Raw genomic sequence first — 19,310 nt, 5'->3', positions numbered from 1 at the left:
TATTAACCCTACAGACTATAGATATATATATATATACTGATTATTAACCTGACAGACTATAGATATAAATATATATACTGATTATTAACCTGACAGACTATATATATATACTGATTATTAACCCTACAGACTATATATATATATATATATATACTGATTATTAACCCTACAGACTATAGATATATATATATACTGATTATTAACCTGACAGACTATAGTTATATATACTGATTATTAACCCTACAGACTATATATATATATATATATACTGATTATTAACCCTACAGACTATAGTTATATATATATATACTGATTATTAACCTGACAGACTATATATATATACTGATTATTAACCCTACAGACTATAGTTATATATATATATACTGATTATTAACCTGACAGACTATATATATATACTGATTATTAACCCTACAGACTATATACACTGCTCAAAAAAATAAAGGGAACACTTAAACAACACAATGTAACTCCAAGTCAATCACACTTCTGTGAAATCAAACTGTCCACTTAGGAAGCAACACTGATTGACAATAAATTTCACATGCTGTTGTGCAAATGGAATAGACAAAAGGTGGAAATTATAGGCAATTAGCAAGACACCCCCCAAAACAGGAGTGATTCTGCAGGTGGTGACCACAGACCACTTCTCAGTTCCTATTCTTCCTGGCTGATGTTTTGGTCACTTTTGAATGCTGGCGGTGCTCTCACTCTAGTGGTAGCATGAGATGGAGTCTACAACCCACACAAGTGGCTCAGGTAGTGCAGTTCATCCAGAATGGCACATCAATGCGAACTGTGGCAAAAAGGTTTGCTGTGTCTGTCAGCGTAGTGTCCAGAGCATGCAGGCGCTACCAGGAGACAGGCCAGTACATCAGGAGACGTGGAGGAGGCCGTAGGAGGGCAACAACCCAGCAGCAGGACCGCTACCTCCGCCTTAGTGCAAGGAGGTGCACTGCCAGCGCCCTGTAAAATGACCTCCAGCAGGCCACAAATGTGCATGTGTCAGCATATGGTCTCACAAGGGGTCTGAGGATCTCATCTCGGTACCTAATGGCAGTCAGGCTACCTCTGGCGAGCACATGGAGGGCTGTGCGGCCCCACAAAGAAATGCCACCCCACACCATGACTGACCCATCGCCAAACCGGTCATGCTGGAGGATGTTGCAGGCAGCAGAACGTTCTCCACGGCGTCTCCAGTCTCTGTCACGTCTGTCACATGTGCTCAGTGTGAACCTGCTTTCATCTGTGAAGAGCACAGGGCGCCAGTGGCGAATTTGCCAATCTTGGTGTTCTCTGGCAAATGCCAAACGTCCTGCACGGTGTTGGGCTGTAAGCACAACCCCCACCTGTGGACGTCGGGCCCTCATACCACCCTCATGGAGTCTGTTTCTGACCGTTTGAGCAGACACATGCACATTTGTGGCCTGCTGGAGGTCATTTTTCAGGGCGCTGGCAGTGCACCTCCTTGCACTAAGGCGGAGGTAGCGGTCCTGCTGCTGGGTTGTTGCCCTCCTACGGCCTCCTCCACGTCTCCTGATGTACTGGCCTGTCTCCTGGTAGCGCCTGCATGCTCTGGACACTACGCTGACAGACACAGCAAACCTTTTTGCCACAGTTCGCATTGATGTGCCATCGTGGATGAACTGCACTACCTGAGCCACTTGTGTGGGTTGTAGACTCCGTCTCATGCTACCACTAGAGTGAGAGCACCGCCAGCATTCAAAAGTGACCAAAACATCAGCCAGGAAGAATAGGAGCTGAGAAGTGGTCTGTGGTCACCACCTGCAGAATCACTCCTGTTTTGGGGGGTGTCTTGCTAATTGCCTATAATTTCCACCTTTTGTCTATTCCATTTGCACAACAGCATGTGACATTTATTGTCAATCAGTGTTGCTTCCTAAGTGGACAGTTTGATTTCACAGAAGTGTGATTGACTTGGAGTTACATTGTGTTGTTTAAGTGTTCCCTTTATTTTTTTGAGCAGTGTATATATATATATATATATACTGATTATTAACCTGACAGACTATATATATATACTGATTATTAACCCTACAGACTATAGATATATATATATATATATACTGATTATTAACCTGACAGACTATATATATATACTGATTATTAACCCTACAGACTATATATATATATATATATATATATATATATATACTGATTATTAACCCTACAGACTATATATACTGATTATTAACCTGACAGACTATAGTTATATACTGATTATTAACCTGACTGACTATAGTTATATATATATACTGATTATTAACCCTACAGACTATAGTTATATATATATATACTGATTATTAACCTGACAGACTATAGTTATATACTGATTATTAACCTGACTGACTATATATATATACACTGATTATTAACCCTACAGACTATAGTTATATACTGATTATTAACCCTACAGACTATATATATATATATACTGATTATTAACCTGACAGACTATATATATATATACTGATTATTAACCCTACAGACTATATATACTGATTATTAACCCTACAGACTATATATATATACTGATTATTAACCCTACAGACTATATATACTGATTATTAACCCTACAGACTATATATATATACTGATTATTAACCCTACAGACTATATATATATATACTGATTATTAACCCTACAGACTATAGTTATATATATATATATACTGATTATTAACCCTACAGACTATATATATATACTGATTATTAACCCTACAGACTATATATACTGATTATTAACCTGACAGACTATATATATATATATACTGATTATTAACCCTACAGACTATATATACTGATTATTAACCTGACAGACTATAGTTATATATATATACTGATTATTAACCCTACAGACTATATATACTGATTATTAACCTGACAGACTATAGTTATATATATATACTGATTATTAACCCTACAGACTATATATATATACTGATTATTAACCTGACAGACTATAGTTATATACTGATTATTAACCTGACAGACTATAGTTATATATATACTGATTATTAACCTGACTGACTATAGTTATATATATATATACTGATTATTAACCCTACAGACTATAGTTATATATATATATATATATACACTGATTATTAACCTGTCAGACTATAGATATATATACTGATTATTAACCTGACAGACTATAGTTATATATATATATACTGATTATTAACCCTACAGACTATAGTTATATATATATACTGATTATTAACCCTACAGACTATAGTTATATATATATATACACTGATTATTAACCCTACAGACTATATATATATATATATATATACTGATTATTAACCCTACAGATTATAGTTATATATATATATACACTGATTATTAACCCTACAGACTATAGTTATATATATATTGATTATTAACCTGCCAGACTATAGGTATACAGTGGGGCAAAAAAGTATTTAGTCAGCCACCAATTGTGCAAGTTCTCCCACTTAAAAAGATGAGAGAGGCCTGTAATTTTCATCATAGATACACTTCAACTATGACAGTCAAAATGAGAAAAAAAAGTCCTGAAAATCACATTGTAGGATTTTTAATGAATTTATTTGCAAATTATGGTGGAAAAAAAGGCTCTTGTCAGTCATAATGTACTGATCGTATTGCTGTTTCGTGGTCGTCCAAGGTGACTGAAGCCTTTACTTTTTGGCTGCAGATTGATTGAATTGGCCTTTGTTTTACCTTTCCAGTGGGACAGCGGGAAATAATGTCATGGAACAGGAAGTGATGCCATTGTACAGGAAGTGATGTGGTTGTCTGTTCTTCTTCTGTGGTCGTTTGTGTAGCTCCAGCAGCAGCAGCAGCAGCATCTCCCCAGACAGATGGTCCAGGGTCAGAGAAACCCCTACCCACAGGTCAACCAGTATCAAGGTAACATATTATATACACCCCCCCCCCCCCTACCCACAGGTCAACCAGTATCAAGGTAACATATTATATACCCCCCCCCTACCCACAGGTCAACCAGTATCAAGGTAAAATATTATATACCCCCCCCCCCCCCCCCCCCTACCCACAGGTCAACCAGTATCAAGGTAACATATTATATACACCCCCCCCCCCCCCCACCAGTCAACCAGTATCAAGGGTGCAACACACACCTAAATCCTGACATGCATTGAAACACGCACACATGAACCTTATCACACACTATTGAAGATGATATCATCTCTGACCAATCAGATTCTCCTCTGCGTATTCGCTCTCTCTGTCTCTCTCTCCCTCCCTCTCTCCCTCTCTCTGTCTGTCTCTACCCCCTCTCTCTCCCCCCCCTCTCTCTCTCTCCCTCCCTCCCTCCCTCCCTCTCTCTCTCTCTCTCCTCTCCCCCCCATCGTAGGCGTTTCATATCGTTCCGCTACACGTCTTTGGTAATTTCTTCCGGAAAAAATATTCTGTCTCTGCCTGTTACCTTGGCAACCGGTCCCGGATCCCCCTGAGTTCCGGCGACGCTGTCGTAGAGAGAGACAGATCTGCTCCTCCCTGAGAGAGAGAAAGAGAGAGAGAGAGGGAGGAAGGAAGGGAGAGAGAGAGAGAGAGAGAGGGAGAGAGAGAGAGATATGCTCCTCCCTGAGAGAGAGAGAGGGAGGGAGGGAGAGAGAGAGAGAGAGACAGATCTGCTCCTCCCTGAGAGAGAGAAAGAGAGAGAGAGGGAGGAAGGAAGAGAGAGAGAGAGAGAGAGGAAGGAAGGGAGAGAGAGAGAGAGGAGGGGAGAGAGAGAGAGGGGGAGGGGGGGAAGAGAGAGAGAGAGGGAGGAAGGAAAAGAGAGAGGGAGGAAGGAAGAGAGAAAGAGAGAGAGAGGGAGGAAGGAAGAGAGAGAGAGAGAGCGTAACAGAGACAGGGGGAGTTAGAAGCGATAGGTTGATGAAGATAGAGGCATTTGCAGCTATTAAATATGGTCTGTCTAACAGAAGGAGGAAATGGTTAACTATAGAGAAGCAGAAGAGAGGGGGAGACAGAGAGAGAGGAGTCCGTATACAGGTTTCCATTGAGTTTAAATTGTTGCTGTGATCAAGGACAACTTGATCACAGAAACCTCAGTGACCCCTCAGTGACCCCTCTCTCCTCTCCTCCCCTCCTGTCCTCTCTCCTCCCCTCCTGTCCTCTCTCTCTCCTCCCCTCCTGTCCTCTCTCTCTCCTCCCCTCCTGTCCTCTCTCTCTCTTCCCCTCCTGCCCTCTCTTCTCCTCCCCTCCTGTCCTCTCTCTCCTCCCCTCCTGTCCTCTCTCTCTCCTCCCCTCCTGTCCTCTCTCTCCCCTCCCCTCCTGTCCTCTCTCTCCCCTCCCCTCCTGCCCTCTCTTCTCCTCCCCTCCTGTCCTCTCTCTCCTCCCCCTCCTGTCCTCTCTCTCTCCTCCCCTCCTGTCCTCTCTCTCTCCTCCCCTCCTGTCCTCTCTCTCTCTTCCCCTCCTGCCCTCTCTTCTCCTCCCCTCCTGTCCTCTCTCTCCTCCCCTCCTGCCCTCTCTTCTCCTCCCCTCCTGTCCTCTCTCTCCTCCCCTCCTGTCCTCTCTCTCCCCTCCCCTCCTGTCCTCTCTCTCTCCTCCCCTCCTGTCCTCTCTCTCCTCCCCTCCTGTCCTCTCTCTCCTCCCCTCCTGTCCTCTCTCCTCCTGTCCTTTCTCTCCTCTCCTCCCCTCCTGTCCTCTCTCTCTCCTCCCCTCCTGTCCTCTCTCTCCCCTCCCCTCCTGTCCTCTCTCTCCCCTCCCCTCCTGTCCTCTCTCTTCTCCCCTCCTGTCCTCTCTCTCTTCTCCTCTCTGCTTCTCTCTTTCTCACCTCTAACCTCTCCTCTTTCCTTCCTGTCCCACCAGGAACGCCCCAGGAGATGGCGGTGAGGAGCCAGGCTATCCAGAACATCCGCGCCACCCGCCTCCTCCAACAACAACAACAGAACCAGCAGATGGTCCAGATGAACCAAGGCATCCCAGGGGGCTCGGTGGGTCCACAACCCGACATGGGCCTCCCCTACGGCGGGCAGGGATCCGGCCAGCAGTCCCTCTACAGCCTCAACCCCTCCATGAGCCAAATGATGCAGCAGCAGCAGCAGCACCAACAGAACCAAAGCGTCCAGGCCTCCATGGGTCTTCCACCAGGACACAACCCAGCAGCGCAGGCCCAGAGGCAGGCAGGAGGAGGGGTTGGAGGTGGAGGAGGATACGGAGGACCACAGGGGATGATGATGAACTCCATGTCCCAGCAGCCCCTCAAGGGCCCGCCCAACGCCAAAGCCCAGGCCCAGAGGTTGCAGGGCATGCTGGGAATTGGAGGAGGAGGACCGGGAGGAGGAGGACCACAGGGAGGGATGGGAGGGTGGCCACCCCAGCAGGGGCAGTCCCTCCAGGGGATGGGAGGGCCAGGAGGGGTGGGAGGACCAGGCAGGACTACAGGTGATATGGTGGGCTTTGGATCGGCCCATGGGGGCTACGGCTCCATGCAGCCGGGTCAACAGCCTCCACACCCACGCCTGGCCAAGCAACACTTCCCTGGGCACCCACAGGGACACCCCCACCCCCAGGCTATGGGTCAGGGCCAGCCCATGGACCCCAGGGCTATGAACCCTGCGGCGGGCATGGCCGGGCCAATGATTGCCCCTCACATGGCTGGACCAGGACAGCCCAGGACCAACCAGCCCAGACCCATGGTAATGCCGGGACAGGGGGTGATGGGCCAGGGTGTGCCCAACATGGGGGCCTTTGGACAGGGGCCGGCGATGGGGGTTGGCCCTGGGGGTGGGGGTGGAGGAGGGTATGTGGGACAAGGGGGGGTCGGAGGTCAGCCTCAGGGCTACCAGAGGACGTCTAGTCAGGACCTGTCATCTTATGGATACGGGGGCGGGCAGGTGGCGCCGTCGGGCGGGGGGTTCGGATTGGCCGACGGGACAGGGGCGGACTTGGACTCAAGTGACGGTTGGATGGAAGAGTTCTTCCCCAACCAATAGCAGAGCTGGAAATGTACTGGGGAGTTTTTACTGGAGGGACTAACGACAAACTGCGTGGGGAAAACTTTATTGAGACGAGAGAACTGGACAGACAGACGGACAGTCGCCATATTTTGTTTTGTAAAGCATGAACGGACAAGAAGAAGAGTTCTGTGTTGTGTATTTATGTGTGTGTGTGTGGAGAGTGTGTTTGTGGAGAGTGTGTGTGTGCACCTGTGTGTACTGTCACAGTATTTAAAAGGCCTCTAACGGTAAACGCGGTCTGGTGGTTGTGAAATATCATTCAAGAAAGGGAAGTGAATTTGGTTTTGTTGTCCTTTTGGGCCATGTTTTAAACCCAACCCTTTAGCAGTGAGTCAACTGATAGGTTAAGACACAAGAGACAGGAGACTGACTACAAGACAGGAGAGAGACAGGAGACTGACTACAAGACACGAGAGACAGGCGACTGACTACAAGACAGGAGAGAGAGACAGGAGACTGACTACAAGACAGGAGAGAGACAGGAGACTGACTACAAGACACGAGAGACAGGCGACTGACTACAAGACAGGAGAGAGAGACAGGCGACTGACTACAAGACAGGAGAGAGAGACAGGAGACTGACTACAAGACAGGAGAGAGAGGAGACTGACTACAAGACAGGAGAGAGAGACAGGAGACTGACTACAAGACACGAGAGACAGACGACTGACTACAAGACAGGAGAGAGAGACAGGAGACTGACTACAAGACAGGAGAGAGAGACAGGAGACTGACTACAAGACAGGAGAGAGAGACAGGAGACTGACTACAAGACAGGAGAGAGAGACAGGAGACTGACTACAAGACAGGAGAGAGAGACAGGAGACTGACTACAAGACACGAGAGACAGGCGACTGACTACAAGACAGGAGAGAGAGACAGGAGACTGACTACAAGACAGGAGAGAGAGACAGGAGACTGACTACAAGACAGGAGAGAGAGACAGGAGACTGACTACAAGACAGGAGAGAGAGACAGGAGACTGACTACAAGACACGAGAGACAGGCGACTGACTACAAGACAGGAGAGAGAGACAGGAGACTGACTACAAGACAGGAGAGAGAGACAGGAGACTGACTACAAGACAGGAGAGAGAGACAGGCGACTGACTACAAGACAGGAGAGAGAGACAGGCGACTGACTACAGGACAGGAGAGAGAGACAGGAGACTGACTACAAGACAGGAGAGAGAGACAGGAGACTGACTACAAGACAGGAGAGAGAGACAGGAGACTGACTACAAGACAGGAGAGAGAGACAGGAGACTGACTACAAGACAGGAGAGAGAGGAGACTGACTACGAGACAGGAGAGAGAGACAGGAGACTGACTACAAGACACGAGAGACAGGCGAATGACTACAAGACAGGAGAGAGAGACAGGAGACTGACTACAAGACACGAGAGACAGGCGACTGACTACAAGACAGGAGAGAGAGACAGGAGACTGACTACAAGACAGGAGAGAGAGACAGGAGACTGACTACAAGACAGGAGAGAGAGACAGGAGACTGACTACAAGACAGGAGAGAGAGACAGGAGACTGACTACAAGACACGAGAGACAGGCGACTGACTACAAGACAGGAGAGAGAGACAGGAGACTGACTACAAGACAGGAGAGAGAGACAGGAGACTGACTACAAGACAGGAGAGAGAGACAGGCGACTGACTACAAGACAGGAGAGAGAGACAGGCGACTGACTACAGGACAGGAGAGAGAGACAGGAGACTGACTACAAGACAGGAGAGAGAGACAGGAGACTGACTACAAGACAGGAGAGAGAGACAGGAGACTGACTACAAGACAGGAGAGAGAGACAGGAGACTGACTACAAGACAGGAGAGAGAGACAGGAGACTGACTACAAGACAGGAGAGAGAGACAGGAGACTGACTACAAGACAGGAGAGAGAGACAGGAGACTGACTACAAGACACGAGAGACAGGCGACTGACTACAAGACAGGAGATAGACAGGAGACTGACTACAAGACAGGAGAGAAAGACAGGCGACTGACTACAAGACAGGAGAGAGAGACAGGCAACTGACTACAAGACAGGAGAGAGAGACAGGAGACTGACTACAAGACAGGAGAGAGAGACAGGAGACTGACTACAAGACAGGAGAGACGGGAGACTGACTACAAGACAGGAAAGAGAGACAGGAGACTGACTACAAGACAGGAGAGAGAGACAGGAGACTGACTACAAGACAGGAGAGAGAGACAGGAGACCGACTACAAGACAGGAGAGAGAGACAGGAGACTGACTACAAGACAGGAGAGAGAGACAGGAGACTGACTACAAGACAGGAGAGAGAGACCGGAGACTGACTACAAGACAGCAGAGAGAGACAGGAGACTGACTGCAAGACAGGAGAGAGAGACAGGAGACTGACTACAAGACAGGAGAGAGAGACAGGAGACTGACTACAAGACAGGAGAGAGAGACAGGAGACTGACTACAAGACAGGAGAGAGAGACAGGAGACTGACTACAAGACAGGAGAGAGAGACAGGAGACTGACTACAAGACAGGAGAGAGAGGAGACTGACTACAAGACAGGAGAGAGAGACAGGAGACTGACTACAAGACAGGAGAGAGAGGAGACTGACTACAAGACAGGAGAGAGAGACAGGAGACTGACTACAAGACAGGAGAGAGAGGAGACTGACTACAAGACAGGAGAGAGAGACAGGAGACTGACTACAAGCTCTCAAACAGGGAGAATCTTTCAATATAGGGGTAGAAAATCTATATTTATTTTCCCAGTATTAGTTTTTCTTGGATACCTGGGTAATTGGATTGAGTCTGACAGGTTTCACATCTATCCCTCCACGTTATATTCATGCTGTGTGTGATGGCGTGTGATCGTAGCATTTCTACACATGCAGGTCCCTTTGAAAGACAGACAGACAGACAGACAGACAGACAGACAGACAGACAGAGACAGACAGACAAGGAGATAAACACACACACCGTCACGTCAACCCACTTCTGACAGCCATCAGAGCTCAGAAGAGAGCTGTCACCTCTGTCTGGGAACTGGTTGACATCTCTCCCTCTCTCTACTCCCATTTCTTCCCTGTTCCACTCCCCTCTCTCCCTCTCTCTACTCCCATTTCTTCCCTGTTCCACTCCCCTCTCTCCCTCTCTCTACTCCCATTTCTTCCCTGTTCCACTCTTCTATTCACCCTCCCCTCTCCACTCTCTCCCTCTCTCCCTCCCTTCCCACTCTTTCCCTCCCTCTCTCACTCCCTGCCCCCTCTCTCTTTCTCACTCTCCCTTCCCTCCGTCCCCTCGCTCGCTCTCCCTCCCTTTCCACTCTTTCCCTCACTCTCTCCCTCCTCTCTCTCCCTCCCCACTCTTTCTCTCTCCCTCTCTCCCTCCCCACTTTCTCCCTCTCTCCTCTAGAGAGTTGTTTTTTGTCTGCGTTCGTTGGTTTGTTCGTCTTGCTGTGTGTACTGTGACAACATCAAAACAAAACAGATTGCGTTCTTCTTTTGTGGCGGTATTTAGCGCAGGCGCTGTGTGGTCGCCCCCACGGTCCTGTTGCTAAGCAACCGGCCTGCTCTCTCTCTCTCTCTCTCTCTCTCTCTCTGAGCCGAGCTTCTCTTCATTTCCTGTTTGTGGTAGCTGTTACACACACGCCACACACACAGCGCACACACACACACACACCACTCCCCGACGGCTGAAAGGAGAAGTAGATTGTTGTCAGTCAGTCAGTCAGCCAGTCAGTCAGTCAGCCAGTCAGTCAGTCAGCCAGCCAGTCAGTCAGTCAGCCAGTCAGCCAGTCAGCCAGTCAGTCAGCCAGTCAGCCAGTCAGCCAGTCAGCCAGCCAGTCAGCCAGCCAGCCAGTCAGTCAGTCAGTCAGGCAGTTAAGGGAGTTAGTGGCAACAACATAACATCATCCTCTGTCTGTGTTATTATCAATTATATATAAATGGATTAAAAAGACGTATAGCAAAAGGATTAGCTAGGCATTGAATGTATTCAAGCACCACAAGTGACTTCATTTGAAATAGAATCTAACAACCGTTGTCGGCCATCTTGGAGCCCCTCGGATATGTTTTTTTGTCCTTCTTTGTACTTGTGTTTTTTTAAATTCTAATTGCTTCCCGAATTGGTCTGAAATGAAATGTTATTTTGACAGTTACCTTCAACACAATGCATACTATCTCTGTTCTGTTCTCTGTTGCTTTAGTCTAGTAGGCCTACATACAAACAGCTGTTGATGAATGAGGCAATCTGAGCTCTGTTCTGTTCTCTGTTGCTTTAGTCTAGTAGGCCTACATACAAACAGCTGTTGATGAATGAGGCAATCTGAGCTCTGTTCTGTTCTCTGTTGCTTTAGTCTAGTAGGCCTACATACAAACAGCTGTTGATGAATGAGGCAATCTGAGCTCTGTTCTGTTCTCTGTTGCTTTAGTCTAGTAGGCCTACATACAAACAGCTGTTGATGAATGAGGCAATCTGAGCTCTGTTCTGTTCTCTGTTGCTTTAGTCTAGTAGGCCTACATACAAACAGCTGTTGATGAATGAGGCAATCTGAGCTCTGTTGATTCGATGTGTTGCAACCATGAACTGTTTGACTGTGAAGAGAGATGCCTACAGACCTCCAACCCTAACGAGATGGAGAGGTTTAAAACCAGGTTGTGGTGGTGGTGGCTAGTACAATTACACTACTACCAGTGTGTCCCCCCCAGCGGTGAGATGCTGAGCGGAGAAAGAGGCAGGTTTGCCCCCAGGCTTCTCTAAACGTCAATGTCATGAGAACATGAGAATTGTGTCATGTCAACAAACCAGCCAAAAAGCCTTCCACTAGTCTTAACTAACCCCATGTTTAGTTCACTGCCTCGCCATAGCAACCACACCAATGTTGTTGATTATATTCTGTCAAATATACACATAGTTTTTGTGTATCTAAGTGAGTTAAAAGACCTCTCTCCAAAGCACAGCTACGGTTGGTAAAACGCCCATGAAATAGTTTTGCTAAATGTTTAGTTTTTATTTTATATTTTGGGAATGTAGGCTGTCCTCTGTGGTTCTGTAGTGTTGTGAGAAAGACCGGCTCCAGGTCAGAGTATCCCTTAAAGGGAGATCTAGGATCAGTTTCCCATCCTCAAACCCTAACCTTCACTGTTGGGAGAGGACAAACACAAAACTGATCTTAGATCAGTGTCTAAGGGGCGTAACTTCGTCCTACTCCGAGGGGGCTGCCGTCGAGTGTGAAGGGTGAGAATTAAACACTTCCTGGTCAGTGTTATGGATCCTAAAGGTCACGTAAGGTCGCGACCCTTGACTTTTGGTCCTCTTTGTCAAAGTGAAGGATTTTCCTTCCAACAACAGAAAAAAGAAGCTTCCTCCAAATATTATTGGCTGTATCCCCGATGACACCTTATTCCCTATGGGCCCCGGTTGAAAGTAGTGCACTACAGCTCTATTTGCCCTGGTTGAAAGTAGTGCACTAGATAGGGAATAGGGTGGTGTTTGTGGTGCAGACATTATTTCCGGGACCAAGTCAAACGTAGACGTCATTTTTCATTATTAATCATTAATATCATTTATTGTGGTTAACTGTTGTCCTTTTTCTCTTTCCACTTTGAGTCGTTTCCGTGTACTGGTGCTGATGTACAGGCGACGACGACGACGAAACATATATCCCAGAAATAATGGCTATTTGTAAATATGTTTTTACATCAGATAATACTTGTCTCTACTCTGTAAAGAAATGACCGTTTGTTTTTATTAAAAATAGAGGAGTATTTTTATTTCCGTAATTTGTTTCCACTCTTAACCCATCGGCGCTACGCCGGTGCACTTCTGATCATGTCTTACTACTCATTTCTATTGTACACTTCTTCTAATGTTGATTTTGAAGTTTATTTTTTTTTCTAGTTTGAGATTTTGACTCTGTACCTAAAAGCCGCGGTTATTTCCTTTTATCCTGTACAGAATTCTGAAAATGTTAACACAAGACAATTACAAAAAAAATAAAACAAAACACTTGTTTTTCTAAAAAGATACAAATAAAGAGAGAATGTTCTCGCTGATCATATTTAATATAACGTCTCTTCCGTCTGGTGGTTTATGTGTGAGAGTACAACATTTACCTGTGAGTCATTTAGCAGAAGCTCTTATCCAGAGAGACTTACAGTAGGGAGTCATTTAGCAGACTCTTATCCAGAGAGACTTACAGTAGTGAGTCATTTAGCAGACTCTCTTATCCAGAGAGACTTACAGTAGTGAGTCGTTTAGCAGACTCTTATCCAGAGAGACTTACAGTAGTGAGTCATTTAGCAGACTCTCTTATCCAGAGAGACTTACAGTAGTGAGTCATTTAGCAGACTCGCTTATCCAGAGAGACTTACAGTAGTGAGTCATTTAGCAGACTTTTATCCAGAGAGACTTACAGTAGTGAGTCATTTAGCAGACTCTCTTTTCCAGAGAGACTTACAGTAGTGAGTGGATACATTTTTGTACGTTTTCCCGTACTGGTCCCCCGTGGAAATCGAACCCACAACCCTGGCGTTTCAAGTGCCACGCTCTACGGACCGAGCCAGACGAGGACCCCTGTCCTCTGGTTCTGTACTGTTGTGTTTGTCTTGAAGGAACCCCTTTGTTCATTGCTTTTACGTAAAACCCAAACACGTTCTGTTAGAACCAAGAAACACACGACCAACTGAACTACCAGAGATTCACTGCAAATGTTCATTTTGTTTCCGTATTCACCTTCTCTCTAAGGACTGTGTTGAGGTTGAGGATGTGCACACACAGGCTACACAGTCATGCTTTCCCCCGGAATGAAATACTGCCACTCTGAGTGAGAAGTCATTTACATCCTTTAAATGACATCTGCTGAAGATCAGCGCTGCCTTCAGTCTGAAGATGATAATAATCATGAATCAATGTCTCTGTCCTCCTGGAGGGACAGAGAGAAACCAATCTGATGCTCCTTCTCTGCCAATCATTCACTTTCCCTTCCTCTTCCTCTCTATACAGTATAGAGGGACAGAGAGAAACCATACTGATGCTCCTTCTCTACCAATCATTCACTTTCCCTTCCTCTCAATACAGTATAGAGGGACAGAGAGAAACCATACTGATGCTCCTTCTCTACCAATCATTAACTTTCTCTTTCTCGCTCCCTTTCTGTCTCTTGTTCACTTCCTGTTTCTCTCTCCCACCCTGTATTTGCATGTATTTCTCTCATTTCCATTCCTATCTCACTGTATCGCTTACTCTTCCTCTCTATACGTATATTGACCTTCCTCTTCCTCTCTATACAGTATATTCACCTTCCTCTTCATACAGTAAATTCACCTTCCTCTTCCTCTCTATACAGTATATTCACCTTCCCCTTCCTCTCCCTCTCTATACAGTATATTCATCTTCCTCTTCCTTTCTCTACAGTATATTCACCTTCCTCTTCCTCTCTATACAGTATATTCTCTCTCTCTCTTTCTCTCTCTTTACAGTATACCCCCTCTCTCTCTCTCTTTACAGTATACCCCCTCTCTCTCTCTTTACAGTATACCCCCTCTCTCTCTCTTTCTCTCTCTTTACAGTATACCCCCTCTCTCTTTCTCTCTCTTTACAGTATACCCCCTCTCTCTCTCTCTTTACAGTATACCCCCTCTCTCTCTCTTTCTCTCTCTTTACAGTATACCCCCTCTCTCTGTCTCTCTCTTTACAGTATACCCCCCTCTCTCTTTCTTTACAGTATACCCCCTCTCTCTCTCTCTCTCTCTTTCTCCCTCTCTTTACATTATACCCCCTCTCTCCCTCTCTTTACAGTATACCCCCTCTCTCTCTCTCTTTACAGTATACCCCCTCTCTCTCTCTTTCTCTCTCTTTACAGTATACCCCCTCTCTCTGTCTCTCTCTTTACAGTATACCCCCCTCTCTCTTTCTTTACAGTATACCCCCTCTCTCTCTCGCTCTCTCTTTCTCCCTCTCTTTACAGTATACCCCCTCTCTCTGTCTCTCTCTTTACAGTATACCCCCTCTCTCTCTCTCTTTCTCCCTCTCTTTACAGTATACCCCCTCTCTCTCTTTCTTTACAGTATACCCCCCCTCTCTCTCTCTTTACAACATACCCCCCCTCTCTCTCTCTTTACAGTATACCCCCCCTCTCTCTCTCTTTACAACATACCCCCCCCCTCTCTCTCTTTACAGTATACCCCCCTCTCTCTTTCTTTACAGTATACCCCCTCTCTCTCTCTCTCTCTCTTTCTCCCTCTCTTTACAGTATACCCCCTCTCTCTCTTTCTTTACAGTATACCCCCTCTCTCCCTCTCTTTACAGTATACCCCCTCTCTCTCTCTCTCTCTCTTTACAGTATACCCCCTCTCTCCCTCTCTCTCTCTTTACAGTATACCCCCTCTCTCTCTCTCTCTCTCTTTACAGTATACCCCCTCTCTCCCTCTCTTTACAGTATACCCCCCCTCTCTCTCTCTTTACAGTATACCCCCCCTCTCTCTCTCTTTACAGCATACCCCCCCTCTCTCTCTTTACAGTATACCCCCTCTCTCTCTCTCTCTCTTTCTCCCTCTCTTTACAGTATACCCCCTCTCTCTCTTTCTTTACAGTATACCCCCTCTCTCTCTCTCTTTACAGTATACCCCCCCTCTCTCTCTTTCTTTACAGTATACCCCCTCTCTCCCTCTCTTTACAGTATACCCCCCCTCTCTCTCTTTACAGTATACCCCCCCTCTCTCTCTCTTTACAGCATACCCCCCCTCTCTCTCTTTACAGTATACCCCCTCTCTCTCTCTCTCTCTTTCTCCCTCTCTTTACAGTATACCCCCTCTCTCTCTTTCTTTACAGTATACCCCCTCTCTCTCTCTCTTTACAGTATACCCCCCCTCTCTCTCTTTCTTTACAGTATACCCCCTCTCTCCCTCTCTTTACAGTATACCCCCTCTCTCTCTTTCTTTACAGTATACCCCCTCTCTCTCTCTCTTTACAGTATACCCCCCCTCTCTCTCTTTCTTTACAGTATACCCCCTCTCTCCCTCTCTTTACAGTATACCCCCCCTCTCTCTCTCTTTACAGTATACCCCCCCTCTCTCTCTCTTTACAGCATACCCCCCCTCTCTCTCTTTACAGTATACCCCCTCTCTCTCTCTCTCTCTTTCACCCTCTCTTTACAGTATACCCCCTCTCTCTCTTTCTTTACAGTATACCCCCTCTCTCTCTCTCTTTACAGTATACCCCCCCTCTCTCTCTTTCTTTACAGTATACCCCCTCTCTCCCTCTCTTTACAGTATACCCCCCCTCTCTCTCTTTACAGTATACCCCCTCTCTCTCTCTCTTTCTCCCTCTCTTTACAGTATACCCCCTCTCTCCCTCTCTTTACAGTATACCCCCTCTCTCTTTCTTTACAGTATACCCCATCTCTCCCTCTCTTTACAGTATACCCCCTCTCTCTCTCTTTACAGTATACCCCCCCCTCTCTCTCTTTACAGTATACCCCCTCTCTCCCTCTCTTTACAGTATACCCCCTCTCTCTCTTTCTTTACAGTATACCCCCTCTCTCTCTCTTTACAGTATACCCCATCTCTCCCTCTCTTTACAGTATACCCCCCCCTCTCTCTCTTTACAGTATACCCCCTCTCTCTCTCTCTCTCTTTCTCTCTCTCTTTACAGTATACCTCCTCTCTCCCTCTCTTTACAGTATACCCCCTCTCTCTCTCTCTTTCTTTACAGTATACCCCCTCTCTCTCTCTCTTTACAGTATACCCCCTCTCTCCCTCTCTTTACAGTATACCCCCCCTCTCTTTCTTTACAGTATACTCTCTCTCTCTTTACAGTATACCCCCCCTCTCTCTCTTTACAGTATACCCCCTCTCTCTCTCTCTTTACAGTATACCCCCTCTCTCTCTTTCTTTACAGTATACCCTCTCTCGCTCTCTCTTTACAGTATACCCCCTCTCTCTCTCTCTCTTTCTCTCTCTCTTTACAGTATACTCTCTCTCTCTTTACAGTATACCCCCTCTCTCCCTCTCTTTACAGTATACCCCATCTCTCCCTCTCTTTACAGTATACCCCCTCTCTCTCTTTCTTTACAGTATACCCTCTCTCGCTCTCTCTTTACAGTATACCCCCTCTCTCTCTCTCTTTCTTTACAGTATACCGTCTCCCTCTCTCTCTTTACAGTATACCCCCTCTCTCTCTCTCTCTTTCAAATTCAAATTCAAATTCAAGCTGCTTTATTGGCATGAAAAACATTGTGTCAATATTGCCAAAGCAACAATGTATACAATATACATTGTAATACAATTAAAACAATGACAAATAATAATATAGATCTTTCTTCTCTTTCTTCTCTTTCTGATCTTTCTCTCTCTCTTTACAGTATACTCTCTCTCTCTTTACAGTATACCTCCTCTCTCTCTCTCTCTCTCTTTCTCTCTCTTTACAGTATACCTCCTCTCTCTCTCTCTCTCTCTTTCTCTCTCTCTTTACAGTATACCTCCTCTCTCTCTTTCTCTCTCTCTTTACAGTATACCCCCTCTCTCTCTCTCTTTCTCTCTCTCTTTACAGTATACCCCCTCTCTCTCTCTCTTTACAGTATACCCCCTCTCTCTCTCTCTTTCTCTCTCTCTTTACAGTATACCCCCTCTCTCTCTCTCTTTCTCTCTCTCTTTACAGTATACCCCCTCTCTCTCTCTTTCTCTCTCTTTACAGTATACCTCCTCTCTCTCTCTCTCTCTCTTTCTCTCTCTCTTTACAGTATACCTCCTCTCTCTCTTTCTCTCTCTCTTTACAGTATACCCCCTCTCTCTCTCTCTTTCTCTCTCTCTTTACAGTATACCCCCTCTCTCTCTCTCTTTACAGTATACCCCCTCTCTCTCTCTCTTTCTCTCTCTCTTTACAGTATACCCCCCTCCTCTCTCTCTCTTTACAGTATATCCTCTCTCTCTCTTTCTTTCTATCTTTACAGTATACCCTCTCTCTCTCTCTTTACAGTATACGCCCCCCCTCTCTCTTTACAGTATACCCCCTCTCTCCCTCGCTTTACAGTATATCCTCTCTCTCTCTTTCTCTCTCTCTTTACAGTATGCCTCCTCTTTCTCTCTCTCTTTCTCTCTCTCTTTACAGTATGCCTCCTCTTTCTCTCTCTTTTTCTCTCTCGCTTTACAGTATACCTTCTCTCTCTCTCGCTTTACAGTATACCTTCTCTCTCTCTCTCTTTACAGTATACCCTCTCTCTCTCTCTCTCTCTCTCTCTCTTTACAGTATACCCCCTCTCTCTCTCTCTTTACAGTATACCCCCTCTCTCTCTCTCTTTACAGTATACCCTCTCTCTCTCTCTCTCTCTCTCTTTACAGTATACCCCCTCTCTCTCTCTCTTTACAGTATACCCTCTCTCTCTCTCTCTCTTTCTCTCTCTCTTTACAGTATACCTCCTCTCTCTCTCTTTCTCCCTCTCTTTACAGTATACCCTCTCTCTCTCTCTCTCTTTCTCTCTCTCTTTACAGTATACCTCCTCTCTCTCTCTTTCTCCCTCTCTTTACAGTATACCCCCTCTCTCTCTCTCTCTCTCTCTCTCTTTCTCCCTCTCTTTACAGTATACCCCCTCTCTCTCTCTCTCTTTCAAATTCAAATTCAAATTCAAGCTGCTTTATTGGCATGAAAAACATTGTGTCAATATTGCCAAAGCAACAATGTATACAATATACATTGTAATACAATTAAAACAATGACAAATAATAATATAGATCTTTCTTCTCTTTCTTCTCTTTCTGATCTTTCTCTCTCTCTTTACAGTATACTCTCTCTCTCTTTACAGTATACCTCCTCTCTCTCTCTCTCTCTCTTTCTCTCTCTTTACAGTATACCTCCTCTCTCTCTCTCTCTCTCTTTCTCTCTCTCTTTACAGTATACCTCCTCTCTCTCTTTCTCTCTCTCTTTACAGTATACCCCCTCTCTCTCTCTCTTTCTCTCTCTTTACAGTATACCTCCTCTCTCTCTCTCTTTCTCTCTCTTTACAGTATACCTCCTCTCTCTCTCTCTCTCTTTCTCTCTCTTTACAGTATACCCTCTCTCTCTCTCTCTTTCTCTCTCTCTTTACAGTATACCTCCTCTCTCTCTTTCTCTCTCTCTTTACAGTATACCCCCTCTCACCCTCTCTTTACAGTATACCCCCTCTCTCTTTCTCTTTACAGTATACCCCCTCTCTCTTTCTCTTTACAGTATACCCCCTCTCTCTCTCTCTTTCTCTCTCTCTTTACAGTATACCCCCTCTCTCTCTCTTTCTCTCTCTTTACAGTATACCTCCTCTCTCTC

General features: G+C 45.8%; 1 protein-coding gene across 1 annotated transcript in view; it reads left to right on the top strand.

The window, feature by feature from the left end:
- LOC129841510 (mastermind-like protein 3) overlaps nt 1–13,084 on the top strand; it is a 57,035-nt gene extending 43,951 nt beyond the window's left edge. The window contains exons 3-4 of the mRNA XM_055909809.1: nt 3,854–3,938; nt 5,865–13,084. Of these exons, the coding sequence (XP_055765784.1) occupies nt 3,854–3,938; nt 5,865–6,991 (1,212 nt within the window). The 3' untranslated portion in view covers nt 6,992–13,084. The remainder of the gene's footprint in view (nt 1–3,853; nt 3,939–5,864) is intronic.
- Nucleotides 13,085–19,310: the final 6,226 nt, after the last annotated feature.

This window comes from Salvelinus fontinalis, chromosome 42 (genome assembly GCF_029448725.1).
Source record: "Salvelinus fontinalis isolate EN_2023a chromosome 42, ASM2944872v1, whole genome shotgun sequence".
NCBI lineage: Eukaryota > Metazoa > Chordata > Actinopteri > Salmoniformes > Salmonidae > Salvelinus > Salvelinus fontinalis.
This window is presented reverse-complemented; position numbering and strand designations above follow the sequence as displayed.